The 23,632-nt window shown below is 41.8% G+C and overlaps 2 protein-coding genes across 2 annotated transcripts; one reads left to right on the forward strand and one right to left on the reverse strand.

The window, feature by feature from the left end:
- Positions 1-6,923: 6,923 nt before the first annotated feature.
- On the forward strand, positions 6,924-7,976 carry LOC308102791 (beta-1,3-galactosyltransferase 2-like; the record flags this gene model as incomplete). The annotated part of the gene is made up of 1 exon (XM_080452646.1): positions 6,924-7,976. One exon carries the CDS (start codon positions 6,924-6,926, stop codon positions 7,974-7,976), a length of 1,053 nt encoding a protein of 350 aa, XP_080308772.1.
- Positions 7,977-9,725: 1,749 nt separating this feature from the next.
- Positions 9,726-23,604, reverse strand: slc35f6 (solute carrier family 35 member F6). Its single transcript, XM_080454149.1, has 6 exons — positions 23,453-23,604; positions 17,691-17,763; positions 16,896-17,067; positions 15,343-15,561; positions 14,230-14,340; positions 9,726-12,600 (listed from the first exon to the last, which is right to left on the reverse strand). Exons 1-6 carry the CDS (start codon positions 23,527-23,529, stop codon positions 12,104-12,106), a joined length of 1,149 nt encoding a protein of 382 aa, XP_080310275.1. The 5' UTR covers positions 23,530-23,604; the 3' UTR covers positions 9,726-12,103.
- Positions 23,605-23,632: the final 28 nt, after the last annotated feature.

Genomic DNA, 23,632 nt, shown 5'->3' on the forward strand with positions numbered 1-23,632 from the left:
AGGAAAATATTGTACTTTTACTCCACTACAATTATTTGAACACTTTAGGCTACTTTGGTTACTTTGTGGATTTGCATTATTATTACAACACATATAACCACTTCAGCCTTCATATACTTCGGTAATTTGAAAAATAGCCAATCTACAGGGCCACAACATGTTGTGGGCTTGTAGATCTGCTATTTTCAATAGATTTTTATGTATTTTGAAAACTCGTGCAATCGGACATTCTGCGCAATGAGTACTTTTACTTTTGGTACTTTAAGTACATTTTGATGTCAATACCTTTGTACTTTTACTCAAGTACGTTTTGTATACCGAACTTTACTTGTAGACTATTTTTACATTGTGGTATGATAGCTTGACTTAAAGAGATAGATACTTATTTTCTATCAATTACACACCCCATGAAGCCTTGAATTCATGGAGATTGTTTTGTTTTTGTCACATTCTTGAGCCAATAATTTGATGACCAGCGGAAAGATGCTAATGTCTCTGGTAGGAGACTCAATGGAGACGTTTTGAGTCTATATACCAAAGACTCTGCCAGTCATCAAATTATTGGCATGGGAATGCAACAAAAACAAAAAAAGGCTCCATGGGATGTGTAATTGATAGGAAATAAGTCATTTTGGGGGTGAACTATCCCTTTAAGTAAAAAATGTGAGTAGGCCTACTTCTTCCATTAGTGGTTTTGGTTGATGCTTATGGATAAATGTCTGCTGCCGTGCCCATACGGTCGGTGGACTGGAGACTGAACATCACGCAGGAAACGTAAACAAAATACAAAATATCACCATCCCTTGCTGATCATGGGAAAATATGGAAATCTCATAGATTTTTCCCCCTCCTCTGCGGCCGTCTATCACCATCCAGAGGATCACTCAGGCATCCGTCAGACTCCGTCCCATGCCGTTAATCTTAGTTATTACTGGGTGGTTGTCTGAACTTGTCTAGCAAAACAATCTTCTTCTGAGATGATTTGTTGGACGTGTCGGAGGAGCCTCCGCCCTTTAGGATGACCATAAATCTGTCTTGTCACTAAAAGGTATTCAATAACCTGATGTTGATCTAAAAGGGCGTCGATGTTTTTGCTCCAGCCACTTGAACCCCAATAACACAGCGGTTCTCAAACATGTTCGTGCCAAGGACCCCCCCCCCCCAATCTGAAAATGTGTTGTGCCTGCCCTGCAGGGACCCCCACTTTTTCAAAAATGTTCCAATATCCTTTTAAATATTATTATTATATGTTATTGCTGATGTACAGGTTGTGAGCTTGCGACTTCAATAGGTCTGGTCAACACATTTAGCTGGGGACCCCCTGGAACCCCTGGCTGACCCCACTTTGAGACCCACTGGTATAACATATTCTGGGGCGAACGTTCGGCGAAATGAGCAGATATGCAACAAGCCTTGCATTGTGAGCTTGTAGATCTGCTATTATGGGGTCGGGGGGGGGGGGGGGCTAATAGACCCCTGGGGGACTCCTGTCAATGAAGTAGCCTAGCCTATAGTTTAAGTGGTTCAATGTCAATGTCAATTCCACGGGGGATGTCTCTTTGCACTATTCACCATGCAGGCTAAAGTCAAATAGCTCAAATACAATGAAATATAGCTGTATAAATGAATCCCATCATAGTCCTTTCCCTTTTGTGGTCATAGTATTTTGGAGTTGGGTGCTCTCGGGGGGCGGGGCGGGGTGGGGTGGGTGGGTGTCCTGCATAAAGACATTAAAGTGGTCATTAAATGGACATTAGAGTGGCTGTAGACTAATCATACTCACCTCGGCCTCCACTCCCATTTAAACACTCCTGGGGACGGCCTTTAATGGAAGCTTTTAAATATGACGGCGTCTGTCTCTCTCTCTCTCTCTCTCTCTCTCTCTCTCTCTCTCTCTCTCTCTCTCTCTCTCTCTCTCTCTCTCTCTCTGTGTGTTTACATTGAAACCACCCCTGCACAGATTAAAGTGTGCTGTGAAGAGCCTATACTCTTCAGTGTGCATCAGTGTACAACAGGGTTAAATCACATTCCCTGGGTCTCTGCAGAGCTAAATAGGAGACGAGACTAATGGAAACACAGAAGGTCATAATAACAAACCATTAGGCCTATACTGCTTCTTCTCCAGCATGCTGCCATGCGCACACTGACTGGCCGAGAGGACCGCAGCAGTCCAGCCTAATTTACAACTTAAAGAACACATCTTTCAAGCTATAGACGTTCTGTTCTTGTTGACAAGCGAAGCCAATAGTAATCATCATGCGATATCCATCTCAACCAACCGCATAATTATGCAAATGTGACCGGCGTTCAGCGTTCAAGTCCAAGGTGACCTGGCTGTATAGGCTTCATAGAAGATTTGTGTTGTTATTAAAATGTTCCAAGTTCTTCACATGTCTTCAAGATTGTTTGAAAATAGCCCATGTAGTCTATATATACTGTTTAAAGTGGTAACTGATGCTATAAATAATTTCGCAGTGGGCCTCCTGGAATCCCCCCAACCCCAAGGAACCCATTTTGAGAACGTCTGCCTCAAGTAGACTGTTTTATATTTTAAAAAATGTATTATAAAACAAAGAAAAGTACTGAACAACGTTGTAGACGTCAAAAGCTCTGTTTATGCATATTAGTCTACGGGCCAACCAACTAACATTTGCAGATTATTAACGTTGCCAATGTTTAGAGCAACATTCAGCACTGAGCTAAAGCAGAGCAGACTGTTCTGGACCAATTAATCAATTAAATGCTGTATTAACACACAGGTGGAATTAATGAGCATGGGAACTGCATTCATCTTCTGGGAACAAGAAGCATGAAGCCCAAACATGGGCCTTGATCTGACATGCTTGTTTAACTTGCAGAATAAAAACCATTGTAAAACTTGTCTGATTAGTGGCAATCATTGAAATATCATTGTGATATATATATATATATATATATATATATATATATATATATATATATATATATATATATATATATATATATATATATATATATATATATATATATATATGAGAGTGAGAGTGAGAGTGAGAGTGAGAGAGAGAGAGAGAGAGAGAGAGAGAGAGAGAGAGAGAGAGAGAGAGAGAGAGAGAGAGAGAGAGAGAGAGAGAGAGAGAGAGAGAGAGAGAGAGAGACACACACACACACACACACACAGAAAGGGGTACCAGGGAAAGGATAGCCTACTGTAGGTCTATATGAAGTAGGACGATTCACTATTTTATGAACTTCATATCGTGAATATTTAGCAGACCTTCATATAACGTTCACATCAATCACAAATAAAAGGCCTACTTGTTAACAACATAGCCTCGACTCGGCAATTTAACAGATATCTTATTGGTGGATAATAACGTGGACCGCCGTGAGAAACGTTTTGAAGTGTGTTTAAATTAAATAGCTTAACATTTAGGCCTATCAAATTCCACCAGATAAGTCAGGGTACAACCACTGTCCCAGGAGCGCATTGTAATTAAGATTAGTTGAATGTCATAAACACGTCTTAATCATACAGTCTTTTTTTTACTGTAGCCTATAACGCACGCTACAATAGTTCCAAATAACACAGTTATGTTATCCCCATTAGACTCACCTCTAAATATAATGTCCCAATTATTCATTTTATTTAGTTAAAAGTTTAAATCCAAATCCTACCAGTGTCCATCAGTTTATTTTATATGAACACAATGTTGCTGTGTGTGCAAAGGTATATTTGTTTTGTTTCACAGTTCAGTAGGCCTACTACATCCACAAGGTAGGTCGTGATCAAATTCTAGTCAAACAGTGACATCTAGTGGGGGTTACTAAGTAAGTCTTTGACTGGAATGTACAGCAGTGGTTCTCGACCACCATATGAAAATATTTTGTGATGATACTGACATGATAACTGACCATGATACTGGCATGATACTGACATGATACTGTATGACTGACCATGACACTGTCATGATACTGCATGATACTGACCATGACACTGTCATGATACTGCATGATACTGACCATGATAATGACCATGATACTTATATGATACTGATATGATACTGACAGATACTGACCATGATACTGACATGATACTGACCATGATACTGACCATGATACTGACCATGATAATGACCATGATACTGATATGATACTGATATGATGCTGACAGATGACATGATACTGCATGACTGACCATGACACTGTCATGATACTGCATGATACTGACCATGACACTGTCATGATACTGCATGATACTGACCATGATAATGACCATGATACTGATATGATACTGACAGATACTGACCATGATACTGACATGATACTGACCATGATACTGACCATGATACTGACCATGATAATGACCATGATACTGATATGATACTGATATGATACTGATATGATGCTGACCATGATACTGACATGATACTGACCATGATACTGACATGATACTGACCATGATAATGACCATGATACTGATATGATACTGACATATACTGACCATGATACTGACCATGATACTGATATGATACTGACCATGATACTGACCATGATACTGACATGATACTGACCATGATACTGATATGATACTGACAGATACTGACCATGATACTGACCATGATACTGACATGATACTGACCATGATACTGACCATGATACTGACCATTATCATGGTCTAGTCTAGTCAGTGTCATGTCAGGTCAGTGTTACCATGGTAACATGGTATCAAGAAGAACATTTGACAAATAATAATAATAATACTTTCACTATCATAATTATTTATAATTATATTATAATTAAAACTAGCTGGTTGCCATCAGTCACTTTTCACCTGATGCAGTGATGTCGTTAATCTTGTAGCTGCGTTGCAAACAATTTGACATTTTGTGCAGATTATAGCTACAAAACTGAGATGTATTCGTTTCATAAGCTTTTGTCAGCTTGATTTGTACAGAGTCAGGCTAATTGTTTCCCCCTATTTCCAATGAATGTGATAATTAAATAAACTGGCTCCTGGCTTCATTTTGCCCTCATCTTAAAGTTAACATGTTAGGCTGTTTGTGGTAAGAATGCAGGAGGCAGAGGAGGTAGGGGGTAATAGCAGGAATGACTTGGGCCAAGTAATTGTGGAACATCTTGTTATTTATCAGAGAGAGAGAGAGAGAGAGAGAGAGAGAGAGAGAGAGAGAGAGAGAGAGAGAGAGAGAGAGAGAGAGAGAGAGAGAGAGAGAGAGATAGAGATAGAGATAGATAGATAGATAGATAGATAGATAGATAGAGTGCCTGCATAATATTTCCCCAAAATACAGACCCTATACTCACATAAGCCAATACCACTTCTAGACTATTTAAGATAGTTGACACTATTAGTCCTAGATGAAAACATTTTAAAATCATATTTGATATAATTGACTTAAAGGTTATTAATCCAGATGGTAGTGCTGTACAAACTACAAAAATCCAGAGAGTGTACAGATGGGGTCCATTTGTGCTCTCTCAGAGTTAGATGGACACTCAGGATTCTGTTTTGTATACTGTAGATCCTTAGGGTTCATGGTGTGATCCCTGGGCTTAAACTTTGACCTCCATTAAAGACCACTCCAGGTCATTAAGGCTTGTTGGGGGCCATTTGACAGGAAGGACAAACAAGTGTCAGCTGGTTGGCTGGAGATGGGTGACAATGGACACCTGCACTTGTGACAATAGGCACCTGCACTGGGTGACAATTAGGGTTTTGGGATCCTTTAGTTTAAGGATTTTGGTTCCTTAACGATTACCTATTAACGGTCCGATTCCTTAACAGTTCCCTTTAATGATTCCTATATATTTGAAAAAAAACAAATATATAGTTTTGCCCTTCCCTTCATTATATTTCTTTCTAAACATAGAGTATTGCATAGGCCCTACATATTATTGTAGTTTAGTATTGCAGCCCTGATGTCCACATGCCAGTTCTGACAGCAAACCGATTGTTGGAACCGATTCTGGTTCCTTAACGTTATCCGGTTCCGTATCCCAACCCCAGTGACAATAGACACCTGCACTGGGTGACAATAGGCACTTATGGGCGACAATAGGCAGATGCAATGGGTGACAATAGGCACCTGCAGGGGTGCAATGCTCATGGGACGGCCTTCCACAGCGTGCAGGAACCTATTTGACCAGGAGCACGCGCAGGCACACGCATAGATTTAAAACTACTTTAAATTCACACCTCAACAAAGTTTACAAAGGCTCCCGACTCACACCAGGTACATTAACATAGGAATGAGCCTAGATGCATATCAATTGTCCATTGTGTGACCTATAGTGTAGGTGTTAAGCGACGTGCGCGTCACGTCATTAAAATACAGTGCAAGCACATCCCAAATGAGCATAGCAACACTGGGCACCTGCACTGGGTGACAATACAGGACCCAAAGTCTGGAACTCAAAACTCAAAACCATACACGACAACGTCATAAGCAAGCACAACACTAGACTAACAATGCCACACTTGACCCTATACTAATACAAACATAACTCAAAGACACACACTGACAAATTAACTTGTGAACCAGCAAAAGCCCCTGAGTCGATCGAACCTTTTTCACTCGTTCATGTTTTGTGCCCAAACTTGCAGTTGCAGAGCAGGAGACTTGTCCTCGGTCCTGGGGGCTTGATATGGATTGGCTGACTCATCATGACATCATCGGGGATAACATGACATACTCGTCAGACTGTATCTAAAGACCCGCCGTCTCAGAGAAGCCAGAGAGAAGCCAGAACCAGATTTGTCACTTTATGGATTTTGATAGCGTTTTCTCCTTACCATACAAGACTTATCCAGATCCATACCTCAGCTTCGGCTGCTAGACGTGAAGCCACATCTCTTTGAAGTTCACAGGGCAGATAATCTCTCACCAGCGTGACTGCAGTGCAAGTGGCAGCCACCAGGCGCCATGCAGTGGAAGGGACGCCACTACTCTAAGCACATCGCTGAACTTCTGTTTCTCCTCCCGTTCCTGGGATTTCTGGCCTTAGGTAATGGCAAGCCAAGTGAAGAGGGTGACCACCCAGGTGGCCTCCCAGGGGTCACCCAGGAGTCACTAACTCCCGGGCCGTTCCATTACATCATCGATGAGTCAAGCAAATGTCCAGAGGGAGGGCCACCACCATTCCTAGTGTTTCTGATACTCACCGAGGCTGATCAAGTAGAGGAACGGAATGCCATACGGCAGACGTGGGGCAATGAGGGCCTCGCTCCAGGCCTAGGGATCATCCGGCTGTTCCTGTTGGGGGTGAAGGAAGGCGAGCTGGGACGCCTACAGCAGAAGACCCTGGAGTCTGAGAGCCAGAGGCACCACGATATCCTTCAGCAGGATTTTTTGGATACGTACCACAACCTGACTATTAAGGTACTGATGGGGATGAATTGGGTGGCCACGCATTGCCCACGGGCCAGCTATGTTATGAAAGTTGACAGTGACGTGCTTGTCAACACCGATTACCTCATCCACAAGCTGCTGAGACCTGAACTGAAGCCCAAGACAAACTACATTACGGGCTTCATCATGAGGGGCATTAGGCCAATCCGAGACAAAGGTATTCGGTATAGAAAGTATTACATGCCCCCAGAAGAGTACCCAAGCGACGTGTACCCCACCTACTGCTCCGGGCCAGGTTATGTGTTCTCCGGAGACATGGCGACGGAAATGTACCGAGCTTCTCTGAGCATTCCCCTCCTGCGTTTTGAGGATGTGTACGTGGGAGTCTGCCTGGCCAAGCTAGGGATCAAGCCCACACCTTCGCCCAACGGGCTGTTCAACTCATGGGGATGGCCCTACTCCAGATTCAAGTACAACAACATGGTCACAGTCCACAGGGTTTATCCCAGTGAGCTGCTGCAGTACTGGAACAAAATGCAGGGCGACAAGCTCGCGCCAACGCCTAGGGTTGGACTACCTCTGGTCCATAGCGGGAGAACTCCTTCTAACGCTATGGACCAGAGCTAGGGTTGGACAATAACCGCTTCCCATATGGTTATGTGATCAGTGTTGCCAGATTCTGTGAGAGAAACAAGCAACCAGGTCTAGGAAAACCAGCCCAAAAGAAGCGACTATGGGCCACATGAGCACTTTAACATATACATCAGCTATTTGAAAATAGCAGATCTACAAGCTCACAACGCGTCGCGATGCGACGCCTTGTGAGCTTGTAGATCGGCGATTTTCAAATAAAATCTTGCAGGGAAATTATAATAAGCAGATCTGGTAACCCTGTATGTGATGCATACCGTGGGATTGAGCTCATAATAGCGAAAACATTTTTAATTTGCTTTTATTGTCTCCACCAGGCCGGACGGCTAAAGCTCCCGTGTACAGATAATCTCCGGCATTGGACCGATTGGCGTGAAAATGTGCATGCACACGAGACACCTGCACTGGGTGACAGTAGACACCTTCACTGGGTGACAATAGGCACCTATGGGTGACAATAGGCACCTGCATTGGGTGACAATAGACACCTGCATTGGGTGACAATAGACACCTGCATTGGATGATAATAGACACCTGACTGGTGCTCAATTCAACCAAGGGCCCAGCATCCGCCTTTGAAATTGAGTCTATATAGGAAGTGACAGTTCATATGAATGGCCTGTAGTTTCGCTGTTTTACCCCTCCCTGCTGGTGTCAGAAGAAATAACTCTCAATGCAAGTGGGTGGGTTTTTGCCGAACTTTAGACTTGTTTTTATTACCTTAATAAACATAGGAGGGCCATTCAAGCAAGACGCAAGTGGAGCCTGCAGTACCACCATGGCCCAAGAAACCATCACGCCAGAAGGAAATGTTTGGAACGGGTTGAGTCTGGTGCAACGCTCAGGTCCTGGACCTGGTGAGACGAAGGAGGAGCCCGGCCAGGAGGCCACCCACAGAGCCTAGTCCCTCCACGTGCCAGAGCCTCTCCTCTCCCTCAGTCCCGGCAGAGTAGTTCCGGAGAAGTGGATTGAGTGGCCCTGTCTTTCCCTAAGAGGACTGACCGTGGGTAGCTACTGGGACGTAAGTCGGGGCTTGATCAACCCTGGCTGGGTCACCTGGGCGAGGGTGTATGTTGTTGCGAGACCCGAAACACCCGTCGACCCCAGGCTACAACACTGATGATACGTCCCAGGTGCATCCATGTGATGTTTTTCTTTATAACATTGTCATAAATACTATATGCTTTCAGTCGCTAGTTTAAAGTCTTCCTTCAATCACCATGATACGCGTTTTGGTAAATTATGCTCCCATTTATTTTAAAATTGATAGGGTATGCTCTAGGAGGGGCGGGATGATTTGATTGACAAGCTACACAACCAATAGCATTCATTCCCCGCCCCCGCTCTTGATTGACAAGCTACCCAACCAATAGCATTCATTTCCGGTTGCGCAGGACATGGCGCGATATAGAAAGATGGCGGATTTGAAATAGCTGAAAAATAGGCTTCATTTACGGTCTGTAGACCAGTCTGGTGGTGTAACGCTGTCCATTCTTTTTACTGTCTATGAATTCAACATAGCTAATGTCAACCATAGCCTTAGCTTAGAGTGTTGCTTCAAAGCTAACTTTAAGATATCTATTTTGAGATCCTATTTGTAAGTTCATAGCTATTATCGATTTTGTGGCAGGAAGAAGCTGAAACAATACATTCATGACCAATCTGTTTGTTCTATTCTTCTAAGATGTGACATGAAACACTGTGACAAGACGGTTTGGATTCTTTAAGAAATGTATTTTCTATAAAAGGAAGAATCATTACATCCACTCAGTGCAGCTCATGGCACACAGCAGTCAGCATTGTCGATCGCAGCCATTCCCAACCTTCTCTGGATCGGGGCCCTCTTGAGAATCTTAACACGGCTGCCGTGTTAAGTGGTCAGGTGGGTGGGCCGCCTGTGCATTTTCAGAGCATGTCCAATTTTAATGATCAATCAATCGATTGTGTTCTGGCTTTGGATCAGTGGAACCAACATAATATGTTTTGAAAATCATTTGGGCCCCGGGCCCACTTGCTCACGGCCCACCAGAGGGCGCCAGACCACTGGCTGGGAATCGCTGCTCTATGGTAAAGGCTTTACTTCATACTCCATGGCACTAACTTGGTGATTGTAAAGAGTTTCAAGTTAATGAAGCAATGCGTTGTTAACTTGAACTTAAAAATGTTCTGCAAACGAAACCGATGGAGTAGAAATAAAACTGATGTCAGCATAAAAAAACGTTATTCCAATGACAGTTATTTCCCTTTTCTCTTGCAGTATGTCTGTCTGATACAGTCATTTCTAGGTTACATAATAGTGCATGGTAATTAAAGTTGTACCAGCGAAAGTCTGTAAACGAAGAAGTGCAAATTACTAGCTCTGTTGTTTTAACCACTTAAGCCCTATTTTAAAACATTTTGGAAAATGTTTCCCAAAAGAAAAATTGTTCACCTATGAGCTTGTAGATCTGCTATTTGAAAATGTTCACCTATAACGACATGCCCAAAATTGGGATGCCGGGGCTGAAGTGGTTAATACATGGCATATGGTGACTATACGTTATATATGCACATATATTAACCAACAATTATCAGTGAGTCTGAAGTAAAATGTATACAAATGATATTGTTTCATAATAAAATTTACAGCATGAACATGTGATAATGTCTTTAACCGAATAGAAATAAAACAAAATAGCAGTTCTTTGAAATGTACAGTATCCAACCATTTGGCAAAAAAAAATACAATTAGCAACATTTAAAAATGACTAAAACCAGACAATAATTATACCATTTGACCAGATATGTTAAAATCAAGTATAGTACATGAGCCATTTTAATAAAACTCAGTTCTGCTGTCTCTGGCGAGCAGGAAATATCATCGCCCAAGATGTTTCTAAAAATAAAATCCAGATGGCTTTTAATACGGCAGATAAAATGATATTTCTATCAATTCATTTAAGTCTTTTCTATAAATTCAATTAAGCCTTTACTATAAATTTCAATTGAGCATGTAATAAAATCTTCAGACCCCCCCACTAGTCTGTTCCAGTGTCAGTTAAAATGAGATAGCGTGAACAAAACCATTTCAAAGAGTGCCTGTCATCAGTGGTCATCTGTGACATTTAAAGGACAAGACAATTCCACGACGCTGTCACACGTTCGTGGTCGCTCAGGGCGCGGAGAGAGAGAGAGGGGCGTGTTCTAACTCACTGTTTCTCAACGTCAGGTCCGGGGACCAACTGGGGCCCAAATGGACCCTTACGTGTCTGCAACACTGAGAATGCACAAATAGAAGTTCTATTTGAACACTCTCAGAGTGAAATTAGAGGATTTTAATGAGTAGATAAGGGTCCCAGAAATAAAAACAAACAAACAAATGAGTCAAATGGGGGTCCGTGGCTTAATGCAGTGATTCCCCCCAAAAAAAAAATTCATTTCCTCCCTTTCTTAAATGTGACAAAAGCTGGGACCCCCTCCACACGTGTGCGCGCCACACACATACACGCACGCATGCACACACAAACACACTATATACTTCTCATACAAAGAATTGTGAAAATAACTGACCTACAAGCTCACAGCGCATCGCAATGCGACACGTTGTGAGCTTTTAGATCAGTTATTTTCGCAATTTTCATAATATTTTCGACTATACTGTATATATTTGACAATGTAATGACTGCCCAGAATAGGGATGCCATGTTGAAAGTGGATGAAAGGAAGTCATGATTTTGTGCAACATGTTTAAAATAGACAACAGGCCCTATTTTCGCCAGTACCTTACCCATTACCCTAAACTTCTTTAGGGTAAAAAAAATAGCCAATCTACAAGCTCACAAGTTCACAACGTGTCGATGTAGATCGTGAAATGTGATTTTTTTTTTTTAAATAGTTAAAAAATGGCAAATAAGTTTAGGGATAATGGGTAAGGCACCATCGAAAATAGGGCCCAAGGCCTCAACCCCCGCCCCCCTTAACATTTGGTGGCCCCCTTAACATTTGGTTCCCCCGTCCCCTCAAAGGGCACGGACCCCAGGCTGTGAAACACTGGCCTTAATAACGCATTATCAAACTGGAGTTCCTTCGAAAATGTATAAAGGTTTCGAGAGAAACCAAACGGGTTAACTCTCGTCGCCGGCCTGCACCCTGCCCTCGTCCAGCAGCCTGTCCCGCTCCGCCTGGCTGCCGTCCTCCTCCTCCAACGCCCCCAACCGGCTCGCCAGGCCGGGGCAGCAGCGGGCCAGCAGCGGCCGGTGCAGCCCGTTGTAGAGCGCCGTGCCCGTCAGCAGCACCACGAAGCCCAGCACCTGCAGGCCCTGGAACGTCTCCCAGCCCAGCGCCAGGCTCACCGCCCAGATGACCAGCGTGCGCAGGCTGTCCAGCACCATGCGCGTGGTGGCGCTGATCTCCTTGGTGACGCTGATGCCGGCGAAGTTGAAGAAGGCGATGCTGACGGTGTTGCCCAGCAGCGCCAGCAGGATGAGCGGCTTGTGGCCGATCTGGCAGAAGGCGTCCAGCGCGTCCTCCAGCACCTGCCGCGGGTTGGCGCCGAAGCCGGCGGCCGGGATGAAGTACATGGGGATGAGGAGCAGCGACAGGATGAAGAAGCCGAAGAAACCTGTGTGGGGGACGCAGTGAAGATTTGACTGATTGGTCGATTGAATACTTTTATTAGTCAAAGATGTAAACAAGCACGGAAGTACGATAACACATTGGCTAAAAGGATTACACAAAAAAAGAGAAAGAGGCCAGTGTTTCACATCCTTTAATGGATGATGTCAGGGCATTCCACATTTTGGTGGCAGAGTAGCAAAAGAGCAGCCTTATATTTGGATGAAATTACAATTTAATCATTTATCAGATGCTCTTATCTCGAGAGACTTACAAGTGCGAGATCAGAGTCAGCAAAGTAAGCCTGAACTCTAGTCAATAAACAAGATAAATAATCACATAAATAGCGCAGAGAAAACTGTAAAATCATGTTAACAAAAAAAATATCCTTCAGGTGCAATTACCCCCTTAAACCCTGGCGATGTGGCACGTTGATGTGGCCCGTTGATGTTGATGTGACCCTGGCGATGTGGCACGTTGTGAGCTTACAGATCGTCTATTTTCGCTATTTGTTGTACAACAGAGTATTTAGGGCAGGGGTGGACAACATTCATTTTCAGGAACATGATCACTTAAGCCCTTTTCCAAGGCTGGCATGATCACCCAGTGCCAGACAGTGAGTTTACATCTTATTATAGGCCACTAACTAGAATAATACCCAATTAATTTAGGCTAATTGATTTAAATCTGTTGTTGCTACTGTAGGATCAGGACTGACTCTTGTCAGTCACCCATGTCCCAACTTCTGACTAAGTAAAAGCTTTGTAGACCCCCTTAATCCTTAGACCCCACTTAGACCCCCAGGGGATCCTTGAGGAGGAGTTACGGACCTGTAACTCTGAGAGTGTACAAATGGAACCAAATGGATCCATTTGTACTCTCTCAGAGTTAAATAAAACCCTGAGGACTACTACGGTGTAATTTAGGGTCCCAGATATAAAAAACGTATATATAAAATGAAGGTCTGTGGCCTAATGCATATCAAACTGGGGGTCCTTGAAATGAAAAAGATTGAGAATCACTGTCCCAAAGTGTCTAACCTAGAAGTACAGGAAGTACAGGGAAACAGGAAGTTCCAGTAGGCTGGACGACATGTAACGCTGTACTTCCGGTTAGACACTTTCACTAGTGGTTTCTTCTCTCCTCGTGACATGGAGATGAAACTCAGAACGGGGTTACAGGTTTCAACAAGTGGCTAATATGCATATCGTCTGTCCAAAACCGTCACATTTCTGGGAAATGGCGCAAATAATCTGTGTTCCAGTGGATCCAATGTAGTTATTATTTAGTCACATCATTGCTTCAATATAAATAAAATCTACACTACAGACACACTTCACCTTCACTTTCACAATGTTTCGTAACATAGTGAAACACGTCAAAATGCATTGCGTTGTGAGCTTGTAGATCAGCTATTTTTGCTACTTCTGCACGACACTGTTGTTGTACAGTGAAGTACGGCATTAATTTATGGAAAAAAGATGAAAGCAGATGAAAAAAAGATGAAATATGGAGATACAAGGTTTCTGCCCGACAGCAACAATATAATCTAAGATCATATTTTCAGAAACAAATCGTTGCCTGCGGTCTGAACAAAGCCTAAATGTGAACTCAGGTGATGTTTTTTTGGCTGTACCTTCAGTTCCCACGGCCTTTAGCGGATGGACGTCATGTCTGGAGACAAACTTCTCCTCCAGGACCATCTGCACGGCAACAATAACCTGAGCCATGATGATCAGAAGGTCTCCTGCACGGGGCGACAGAAACACAGCAGTCGAACATGATGGAAATGATGGAAACAACAATGAATAGGAAAACTGGCAGAAAAAGACTTGCTCGCTGCATAACATTTTTAGGAAAACTCCTTAGACAGAGACTTAAGAACATAGTATTTCTTACATTTTTATATACTCATAAAGTGCTCTGTGCTCATAGTGAGTGGCGAATAAAATTAGCAAACGTTTCGGTTCAACTCTCCTTCAACATGTGGGGGGGGGGGTATCACAATCATTTTAACCACTTTATCCATGACCGGAAGACTCGCCCCCAAAACACGCTCGCCCCCATTTTTTCCGCAGACCAGCGGTTCTTGTATTCTTGTATATGTTTTACTGAGGTTACGTTTAGGAATAAGGTTAGGTTTAGGCATAGTTTACGTTTAGGAATATCAGGTGAATACCGCCGGATTTGCCCCGGGATGACAGTGTTTTGGGGCGAGCATTTTGGTATTCCCATTCATAAGTTGGCTATTAAAAAATGACAGTATCCAAGATGGCATTCCCACATGAAACCACGTGAATAGTCTCGCGTAGCCAGACAACTATTCCACAATCTCTGAATGCTATATAGAGTCTGGAACTACAACTCCCAAAATCCGAGAGAGGAAACTGGCACTTCCGTTCACGAAAATATATTTTAAAATATCTTTACACTTCACTTTTTCATTTCCATTTCTGCTAAGCAGCAAGCTATGTATACTTAGATGATTTGTATTTATATTAGGATAAATTGCGCGACTGTAAAGACGAAACGGAAATGGAGAGGAGGCTCCACATCCGGTTTATATTCTAATCATGATCAGAGCTTCCGAGTCCCAGACTGTATGCCGGAAACATTTGAAATTTGTGGGAGGCAACAGTCTGGTAACGAGAGACTACCACGTGAACCCACCACACACACACACACACACACACACACACACACACACGCACACGCACGCGCACGCGCACGCACACTCACACCCTCTTACCGGTTATGACGTCACTGAGTTTGTGGTCGTCTTCGCCCTTGTGGCCGCCGACGAAGTCGGACGCTCCCACCACCACCAGGCCCAAGATGGTGATGAGGATGCCGATCCACTGGCTGGGCTGCAGGCGGCGTCCCAGGAAGGCCACGGACAGCAGGCCGGTGAAGATGATCACCGCCCCGCGCAGCATCTGGAAGCTGGAGGCGCTCGTCATGTTGAGGGCTATTATAGAGAACACAAGGGATTCAAGCTAAAGTTAAAATCTCACTTTTATGACATTTCCGAGACCATTAGGGCATTGGTTCCCCAGGGGTCCTTGAGGGGGTTCCAGAGGGTCCCCAGCTAAATGATAGATAGTTAGGTTTAGGAACCAAATGGACCCTTATGGGTCTGTAACTCAGAGAGTGTACAAATGGAACCAAACAGGTCCATTTGGTTCCATTTGTACACTCTCAGAGTTAAATTAACATTAATTTTACAATATAAATTGGGGTCCCAGAGATAGAAATGCCATTAAATGGGGGTCCGTAGCCTCATGTCAAACTGGGGGTCCTTGACATTAAAATGGTTGAGAATCACTGCTAGAGCCGTAAAGATCTTCTCTTATGGGGGTCCCTGGCAAATATTTTCAAATGGGTGTCCGCGGGCTAAATAAGTGTCAAGTGGGGGTCCTTGACATGAAAAAGTTTGAGAACCACTGCATTAGGGTTTTATGGAAACTGCTTCTAAACATACGAAAATAGCTATTTTCGGTGCATGACATGCTTCCATAGAAGACATGCTGGCTTCTATGGAAAACAAAAGACTGAAATCAGTCGTGGCGACTGAGAACTTTAATCCACGAGAACAGCGGTGGAAGAAGATGCACGTTCTTTTACTCAAGTGGCTCAGGGTGGCTCAAGGCTCAGGGTGGAAGACAGGGTTAAACCTCTAAAAATGGGACTGGTCTTCAAAATTGTAAATGCAGATTTGCCCGAAATGCCCCCTATACCCGCATATCTGTATAATTACCTCGAAAAAGTTAGTGACACCCACAGTCACAAAACTAGAGGGAGCGTAAACAACAATCTGGTACCACCCACCCATAAAACAAACATGGGCAAATTCTCCTTCTATAGCACAGCCACCAAGGAATGGAATAGTCTAACCCCATCCCTCAAAAAATGCAGTTCGCTGGGCCCATTCAAAACAGCCCTAAAAACTCATCTTTCTGGAGGCCTAAAGAGGAGCTAGTACCAGTTTCCCTGTAGACAGACGACCCCCCCCTCCTCAAGAGTTAAATTATTGTTAAACATCTGCATTACTTAATTAAAGAATTTTTATTTTGATCAACATTTGCCTGTTATCTCTCCTATGGTACCAACATCAATACACCAAGAATTGTGGACAAAATCGTATCCAACGAAAACAAAATATTCTACTTTTTGGGTCTGAGAGGCTAAATCTCATCAAACGGTGGTCCGTGGCTCAAATGACGGATAAATAATGGGTTGAAAACCACTGGTCCAGATGACAGAGAGAGAGAGAAAGAAAGAAAAGCCGCATAATTCACTTACCAACATACATGAGGGAGGTTCCAGTCATGTCACACAGAGCAGGGGCCAGGAAGAGGAAAGGGCTGAAGGTCTGACCCGGGTTGATCTTGGGCACTGGAGAGCGTCTGTCATGGCACAGCAGGATGTAGAACACCGCCAGACAGCTGAACTCGCCCAGGAACATGCCCACCGCCTGCCACGGGGAACATGCCAGTTAGGTGTGCCACAGTTAATTGAAAAAATATACATATATGTAGCGTGAGAAACCTGTCATCTCCATATTCTAACCTTTAGTGTATTTTTCGTGAATTAACGCCCTACTTGATCATACTACAGCGTCGCACAAAAGGATCAAAAGTAGAAGATAAACCAGCTAGACACGTTTTGAGCTTGCGTGTAGATCGGCTACTTTTGCTATGTTTGTATTTAAATCCTGAAAAGACAGTTTGGACACATGAGGTTTCCACCCAACAGAGAGGATAATATAATTTGTTCATAAATAATAATTGATTTTTTAAATAAAATAATCACTTTCGGGCTTTTGTTTTGGCTTTTGTTTTAAAAAAACATTTCAAAATAGTGAAAATAGCAGATCTACGTCATTGCAACGCATTGCGATGCATTGTGAGCTTGGAGATCTCCTATTTTCACTATTTTTGGCTATATTGTTGTACAAAGTACATGAAACAGGGCTCAAGTGGTTAAATAGACAAATCAATTTGTCAAGTATAAAAGATTAATAATTTTTTTTGTGTCAATATATAAGAAAGTAGTGGTTTATATTGGTTTTCAGTGGTGGTGGTAATGTTACCTTACCTGTACAAACGGGTGAGTGAATAAATGTTCCTTGTCGCCGTTGCAACCCGGAGCTTTCATTATGTCAGCCCATCTATTGAGACAAACAAGACATCATTGAAATGGTTTGGATTAAAATGTTGGACGAGAGATAAGAACATCCAAGACAGACTTAACCATGTGAACCCTAGTGTCCCGATTCAGGGCACGTCATAATAGCTTCAGCAAACCTTCATCAAATAGCATTTTGAGAGCTTGTAGATCGGCTATTTTCGCCAAAGAGGTTTGGTGTACAGTGGGGAAAGGGAGGGAGCCAAATACAGACCCCTGCTGGGGGAGACCCCGGACAACAAAGTATATGGCTTATATTATACAAGGGTTATTTTACACAATGATTCACCTCCTGTACAATAGAAGAATATACAGTCAGTGGTACTGTCGCCCAAGTTAATCAATGTCCTCTGTACAGTACATGTTCTATTGACTTTTATAATAGGCAGACCGGTTTGTAAAAAGCATGACTGGCACGTGAGTCTTCTGTCTGAGTCACCCGACAAGTCAAGAAAAAAAAGTGATGACAGCACTTTGCTGACACATTCAACAATACTCTAGGCTCAGGGCTTTTATTCACGTCACATAGCAGTCTCTCATCTGTGTCACTTTAGTTTTCTTTCGAAAATAGCAGATAGATATACAAGCTCATAGCGCTATGAGCTTGTAGATCTGCTATTTTTGAAAAAAAAATCGTGAAAATTTGTGCAAATCTTTATATATATATACATTTTAAATCAAATCTTTGCTTCTGGGGGTCCCTGGAACAAAATATTTTGAGATGGGGGTCCGTGGCCAAATACATATAATTTTGTGGGCCCTTGACATGAAAAAGGTTTGAGAACCACTGATATTATAGCAACATACGCTTTTCAGAAAACTGTTAGGATTTAGACTATTTAAGCTCATAGCGCGACACTCGGTGCCGCACTATGAGCTTGTAGATCTGCAATTTTTCTAATAACCAAAGAAATCTGAAAATGACACAGATGCGTTCCCGGTCTTAATGGATTAAATTAAATCATCTAAATCAGTGGTACTCAAACGTTCTCATTTCGAGGACCCCCGTAACTCTGAGAGCGTACAAATGGGGTCAATTTGGTTCCATTTGTTAGACTCTCAGAGTTACAGACCTGTAAGGGTCAGTTTGGTGACCCCTCCTCAAGGAACCCTGAGGGTCCCTGGACCCCCAATTTGAGAAACCACTGGTCTAAATGTCATACATACATACATGTGAAATAGATTATTGAAACAAATTGTTAGAATAGCCATTATTTGTTTTATTGTTTGTTTGTAATAATTTAAAGTGAATTTGCGACGCATTGTGAGCTTGTAGATCTGCTATTTGAAGAAAAGAAACATGGGGAAAAGTGCAAAACTTTTAATATTTATGAAACAATTTAAAAGGATCCCTGGCTAATAAGCCAAATATGCATTGATACATTATAATTGCCCTCTATAACTAATATATGATTTTTAAACATCTTCAATATTTTATTTATTTTAGAAATAGTCAATCTTTTACAGAAGGGGGACAACAACCGTCGCATGTTGATGATGTCATTTGCCCATGTGTGGCTGGGGACCCCCGTGGACGTCTACAGGGGTGGAATGACCCCTGGGGGTCTCCTCCTCCAGACAGACCCTACTTTGACCACTGCTCTTAGAGGCCAGACTAGAGAGTGTTTAGGTGATCAATCCAAATAATCTATAGGTCTTAAGTTCATCTGTGTTTTTGTTATGTTGGATCAGACACATTGCTGTTCGAGGCAGAAACCTTGTAGCTCCATATTTCAACTTGTTATGATTAATAGTAAATTAATGTCCTATACTTCATCATACTAGAGTGTCACACAAAAGTAGCAAAAATAGCCGATCTACAAGCTCACAACATGTCACTGACGCTTATATACTGTAGATGGGCTATTTTCACATGTTTGAACATTTTCGAGAGTGAAAGTGGTTAAGAGTGTCTGTGGGTTTTTATGAATATTGAACCTATAAACAGTGGTGGAAGAAGATATTTGACTTTGGTATTGCTACTAATAGTCCATGAGCCAGAGCCCCAAAATTGAGCAATGATTATCGAAAGAGTGGGCAAAACCAAACCTATATTAAATTGTTCATAGGGTCAATACGAGTAAATAAATATATGATAACCTCTCCACAGGAGCAGCTTTTTCATGGTTATCACACATTTTGTTATTTTCCCCATACGTATATGACAGGTGAAAAAATGACAAAATTTAAAAAATAGTTATCATACTGAAACTTCCTGAGTTGATTACTTGCATGAAGACAATGATTTATCGTATTACAAGTTTTCTGAAATTGTATATTTAAATATGCAAATTGGGCATTTAGTCCATGAGCCAGAGCCCCACATTGAGCCAGATAATGAATATTCCCTCGTTAAAAACCTTTGACTCCAACATCTTAACAAAATGAAATAAGAATGTTGACTCTGGCTTTGTCCAATGTTCCAATGTTGATTCTGGAAAGTTCGGTCATATTTTTCTAATGCCTAATTTGCATATTTAAATATACAATTTCAGAAAACTTGTAATACGATAAATCATTGTCTTCATGTAAGTAATCAACTCAGGAAGTTTCATTATGATAACTCTTTTTAAAAATGTGTAATTTTTTTCACCTGTCATGTACGTATGGGAAAAATAACAAAATGTGTGATAACCATGAAAAAGCTGCTCCTGTGGAGAGGTTATCATATATGTATTTACTCGTATTGACCCTATGAACAATTTAATATAGGTATGGTTTTGCCCACTCTTTCGATAATGAAATCTTGTCTGGCTCATGGACTATAACCACAATATAAAAATACTCTGTTACAAGTCAAAGGCCTGTGTTCAAAATGTTACTTGAGTAAAAGTACAAAAGTATTGGCATCAAAATATATTTAAAGTACCAAAAGTAAAAGCACTAATGTTTGAAAATAGCAGATCTACAAGCTCACAACGCGTCACTATGCGACGCGTTGTGAGCTTGTAGATCGGCTATTTTCAAATAGCCAAGGTATTAAATAAGGCTAAAGTGGTTAATGTATGTTTTATAATATAATGATTTATATCAGCAAAGTAACTAGTAACTAGAGTTTCAAATAATTGTAGTGGAGTAAAGTACAATATTTGCCTCTGAGATGTAGTGGAGTAGAAGTAAAAGTATTGAAAATTGGAAATACTCTCGTAAAGTAAAAAGTTACTCAAAATTGTACTGCCACCACTGCCAATGAAAAGTATTAACAAGAGCTTGTGGCTAAATAATAACTACACTGGATCCATTGGAACACAGGTTATTTTTCCCATTTCCTGAAAAGTAGTTTGGACATACAAGGTTTCTATTCTAACCTGACGGTGACAAGACAATATGCTGTGTGTTGGAACTTGGTACAATCAATTGCAAGGTCAGACACTTAGACACACAGACAGTCATAATATTTGCCGAGAGGACCGACGTGTTGGAACGAATGAAACCGAAAGGCCTGGCTAGTGTGTGAGGCCATGCATGTTGTAACAGAGTCCGGCTTGAAGCCTTTCTTCCCAGTGATCAGAGGGAAACGGTCGGTTTCAGGTGACTCCACTGTTTGTGTTTCATAGTGGAAGTCAGTCAAACGTTACCTGTGTTTTGCTAAGACTGTATTGTACTGCATACTGGGCAAGCAGTGGTGTAAAGTAACTAAGTACATTTACTCAAGTACTGTACTTAATAACAATTTTGAGATGTTTTACTGTTTTTACTTTACTGGAGTATTTCCAATTTTCAGTACTTTTACTTCTACTCCACTACATCTCAGAGACGAATATTATACTTTTACTCCACTACAATTATTTGAAAACGTTAGTTACTAGTTACTAGTTACATAGGCCTACTGTAGATTTGTATTATTATTACAAAAGACACTAACCACTTCAGCCGTATATACATTTCGGCCATTTGAAAATTGCCGATCTACAAGCTCACAAAGCGTCTCGAGCTTGTAGATCAGCTATTTTCAAGAGATTTTTTATACATTTGAAACATTGTGACATTCTGCATAATGAGTACTTTTACTTTTGGTACTTTAAGTATATTTTGATGCCAATACTTTTGTACTTTTACTCAAGTAAATTTATAATTTTGGACTTTTACTTGTACCGGAGTATTTCTACATGACACTTGTACTTAAGTAAAACAATTTAGTACTTTTTCCACCACTGTGTGCAAGCAGCACGACACAGCACATTGTAGCTAACCCCTCCAAATAAAAGTGTATTAGGCCTTTATTCTTAAAATAAATCTATTGCATAATACATAGTGTGTGAGAAAAGTGCATACTGAAGCAGACTCAAGCAGAAGCGCAACTAGACCCATGGCATTCAGCATGGTGACTCAACATGGAGAACTTAAGTCTACAAACATCACAGGTTGAGAACACAGAAGTGAGTGCGTGACTTACAGAGGTTTTGCTGACATGCACACTGCTCTACCCTCTGCCTACCTCTCACTGGCATGACATTAAGATCATTGGTTCTCAAAGTGGGGTCCGGGGACCCCCAGGGGTCCTTGGGGGGGTACCAAGGGGTCCCCAGGAAAATGTGTTAATATAGCGTCACAATCATTTTAACCACTTTACCATATTTTATACTTTGGCTATTCAAAAATAGCAGATCTACAAGCTCAGAGTGCTGCGCTATGAGCTTGTAGATCTGCTTTTTTTTTTAAATCCCTGGCACAAAATATCTTTTGAGATGGGGGGTCCGCAACCAAATACATATCATTTTGGGGGTCCTTGACATGAAAAAGTTTGAGAACCACTGATTTAGATGACCTGGTTACACCAGGACATATCTCTCTCTTTCTCTCTCTCATACACACACACACACACACACACACACACACACACACACACACACACACACACACACACACACACACACACACACACACACACACACACACAGCATATGAACGATTTGGTTTGGACCTGAAATGAACCCTGAACTAATCTTCTAATCTAGATTTAACTTAATGCTTTTTGACAAGACATTGTACAATAGACTAAGCCATTTATTTATAAAGCTATTTTAATCTGTTTTTTTTTGTTTTTGTTTCGTGTAATACTGTGATAGATCCAGCTATTTATAATTAGTTGTAATTACCCAGTCAACAACATTCATTTCAACAACATAACACGTTGTAGATGTATAACAACTACTACAGTGCCTCCACACACAGCCCAGCCCAGTTCGTCGATTCAGATAAAGGTGAATTGACTTTTTAAGTCGTCAAATAAACAGATAAGAAACGACTATTGAATGAATAATACACGACGATTGGGTACAAATCCCTTTGATCGTGCCACCAATTTGATCACTAGTGTTTGACAAACACAGTTTGTATATCAGCAGCAGAGCTGGATTGGATAAGATGTTGATCCCACACAACAACAACAACATGCTGAATGAATGAGGACAATCTCATTGTTATCCATTAGCTATTATCCATTAGCTACAACGTGCTAACCAGGGAACCTGGGTCAGTGGGTCTACAAATGGACAAATCGATGCTGAACTCTTAAACTCCACTTTATAAAGCCAGCCTGTTAAAGCTGATTCCATGTGAATAATATGATCCTACATGGTACTATCTCTGAGCCCCATACAATGACATAGTTATGAATGTTTACTGTATAGTTAATAACCTTGTAATAAGTGGATAAATAGGAGACTTACTTGGCAGACAGGGTGTTCAGGGAGCCCGTGGTGAGCATAAGGAAGGCCAGGAACAGCTGGTACCTGGTCCAGGCCATGATGAGGTGTTATTATGTTGTTGTTGTTGTTGTTGTTGTTGTAGAGGTTCTGTACTGTTACTGTTGTACTGACTGAGCTCGCTGCTGCTTGTTACACTAGTAC

This window comes from Gymnoscopelus braueri (genome assembly GCF_963280865.1).
Source record: "Gymnoscopelus braueri genome assembly, chromosome: 16".
In the NCBI taxonomy this organism is placed as follows: Eukaryota; Metazoa; Chordata; class Actinopteri; order Myctophiformes; family Myctophidae; genus Gymnoscopelus; species Gymnoscopelus braueri.

Coding starts and splice junctions, on each gene's coding strand:
- slc35f6 (XM_080454149.1), bottom strand. CDS start 23,529: ATGGCCTGGACCAGGTACCAGCTGTTCCTGGCCTTCCTTATGCTCACC. Junction 15,562..16,895: donor AACCTCCCTCATGTATGTTG/GTAAGTGAATTA, acceptor TCTCTATAATAG/CCCTCAACATGACGAGCGCC. Junction 12,601..14,229: donor AAAGGCCGTGGGAACTGAAG/GTACAGCCAAAA, acceptor TCCCCCACACAG/GTTTCTTCGGCTTCTTCATC.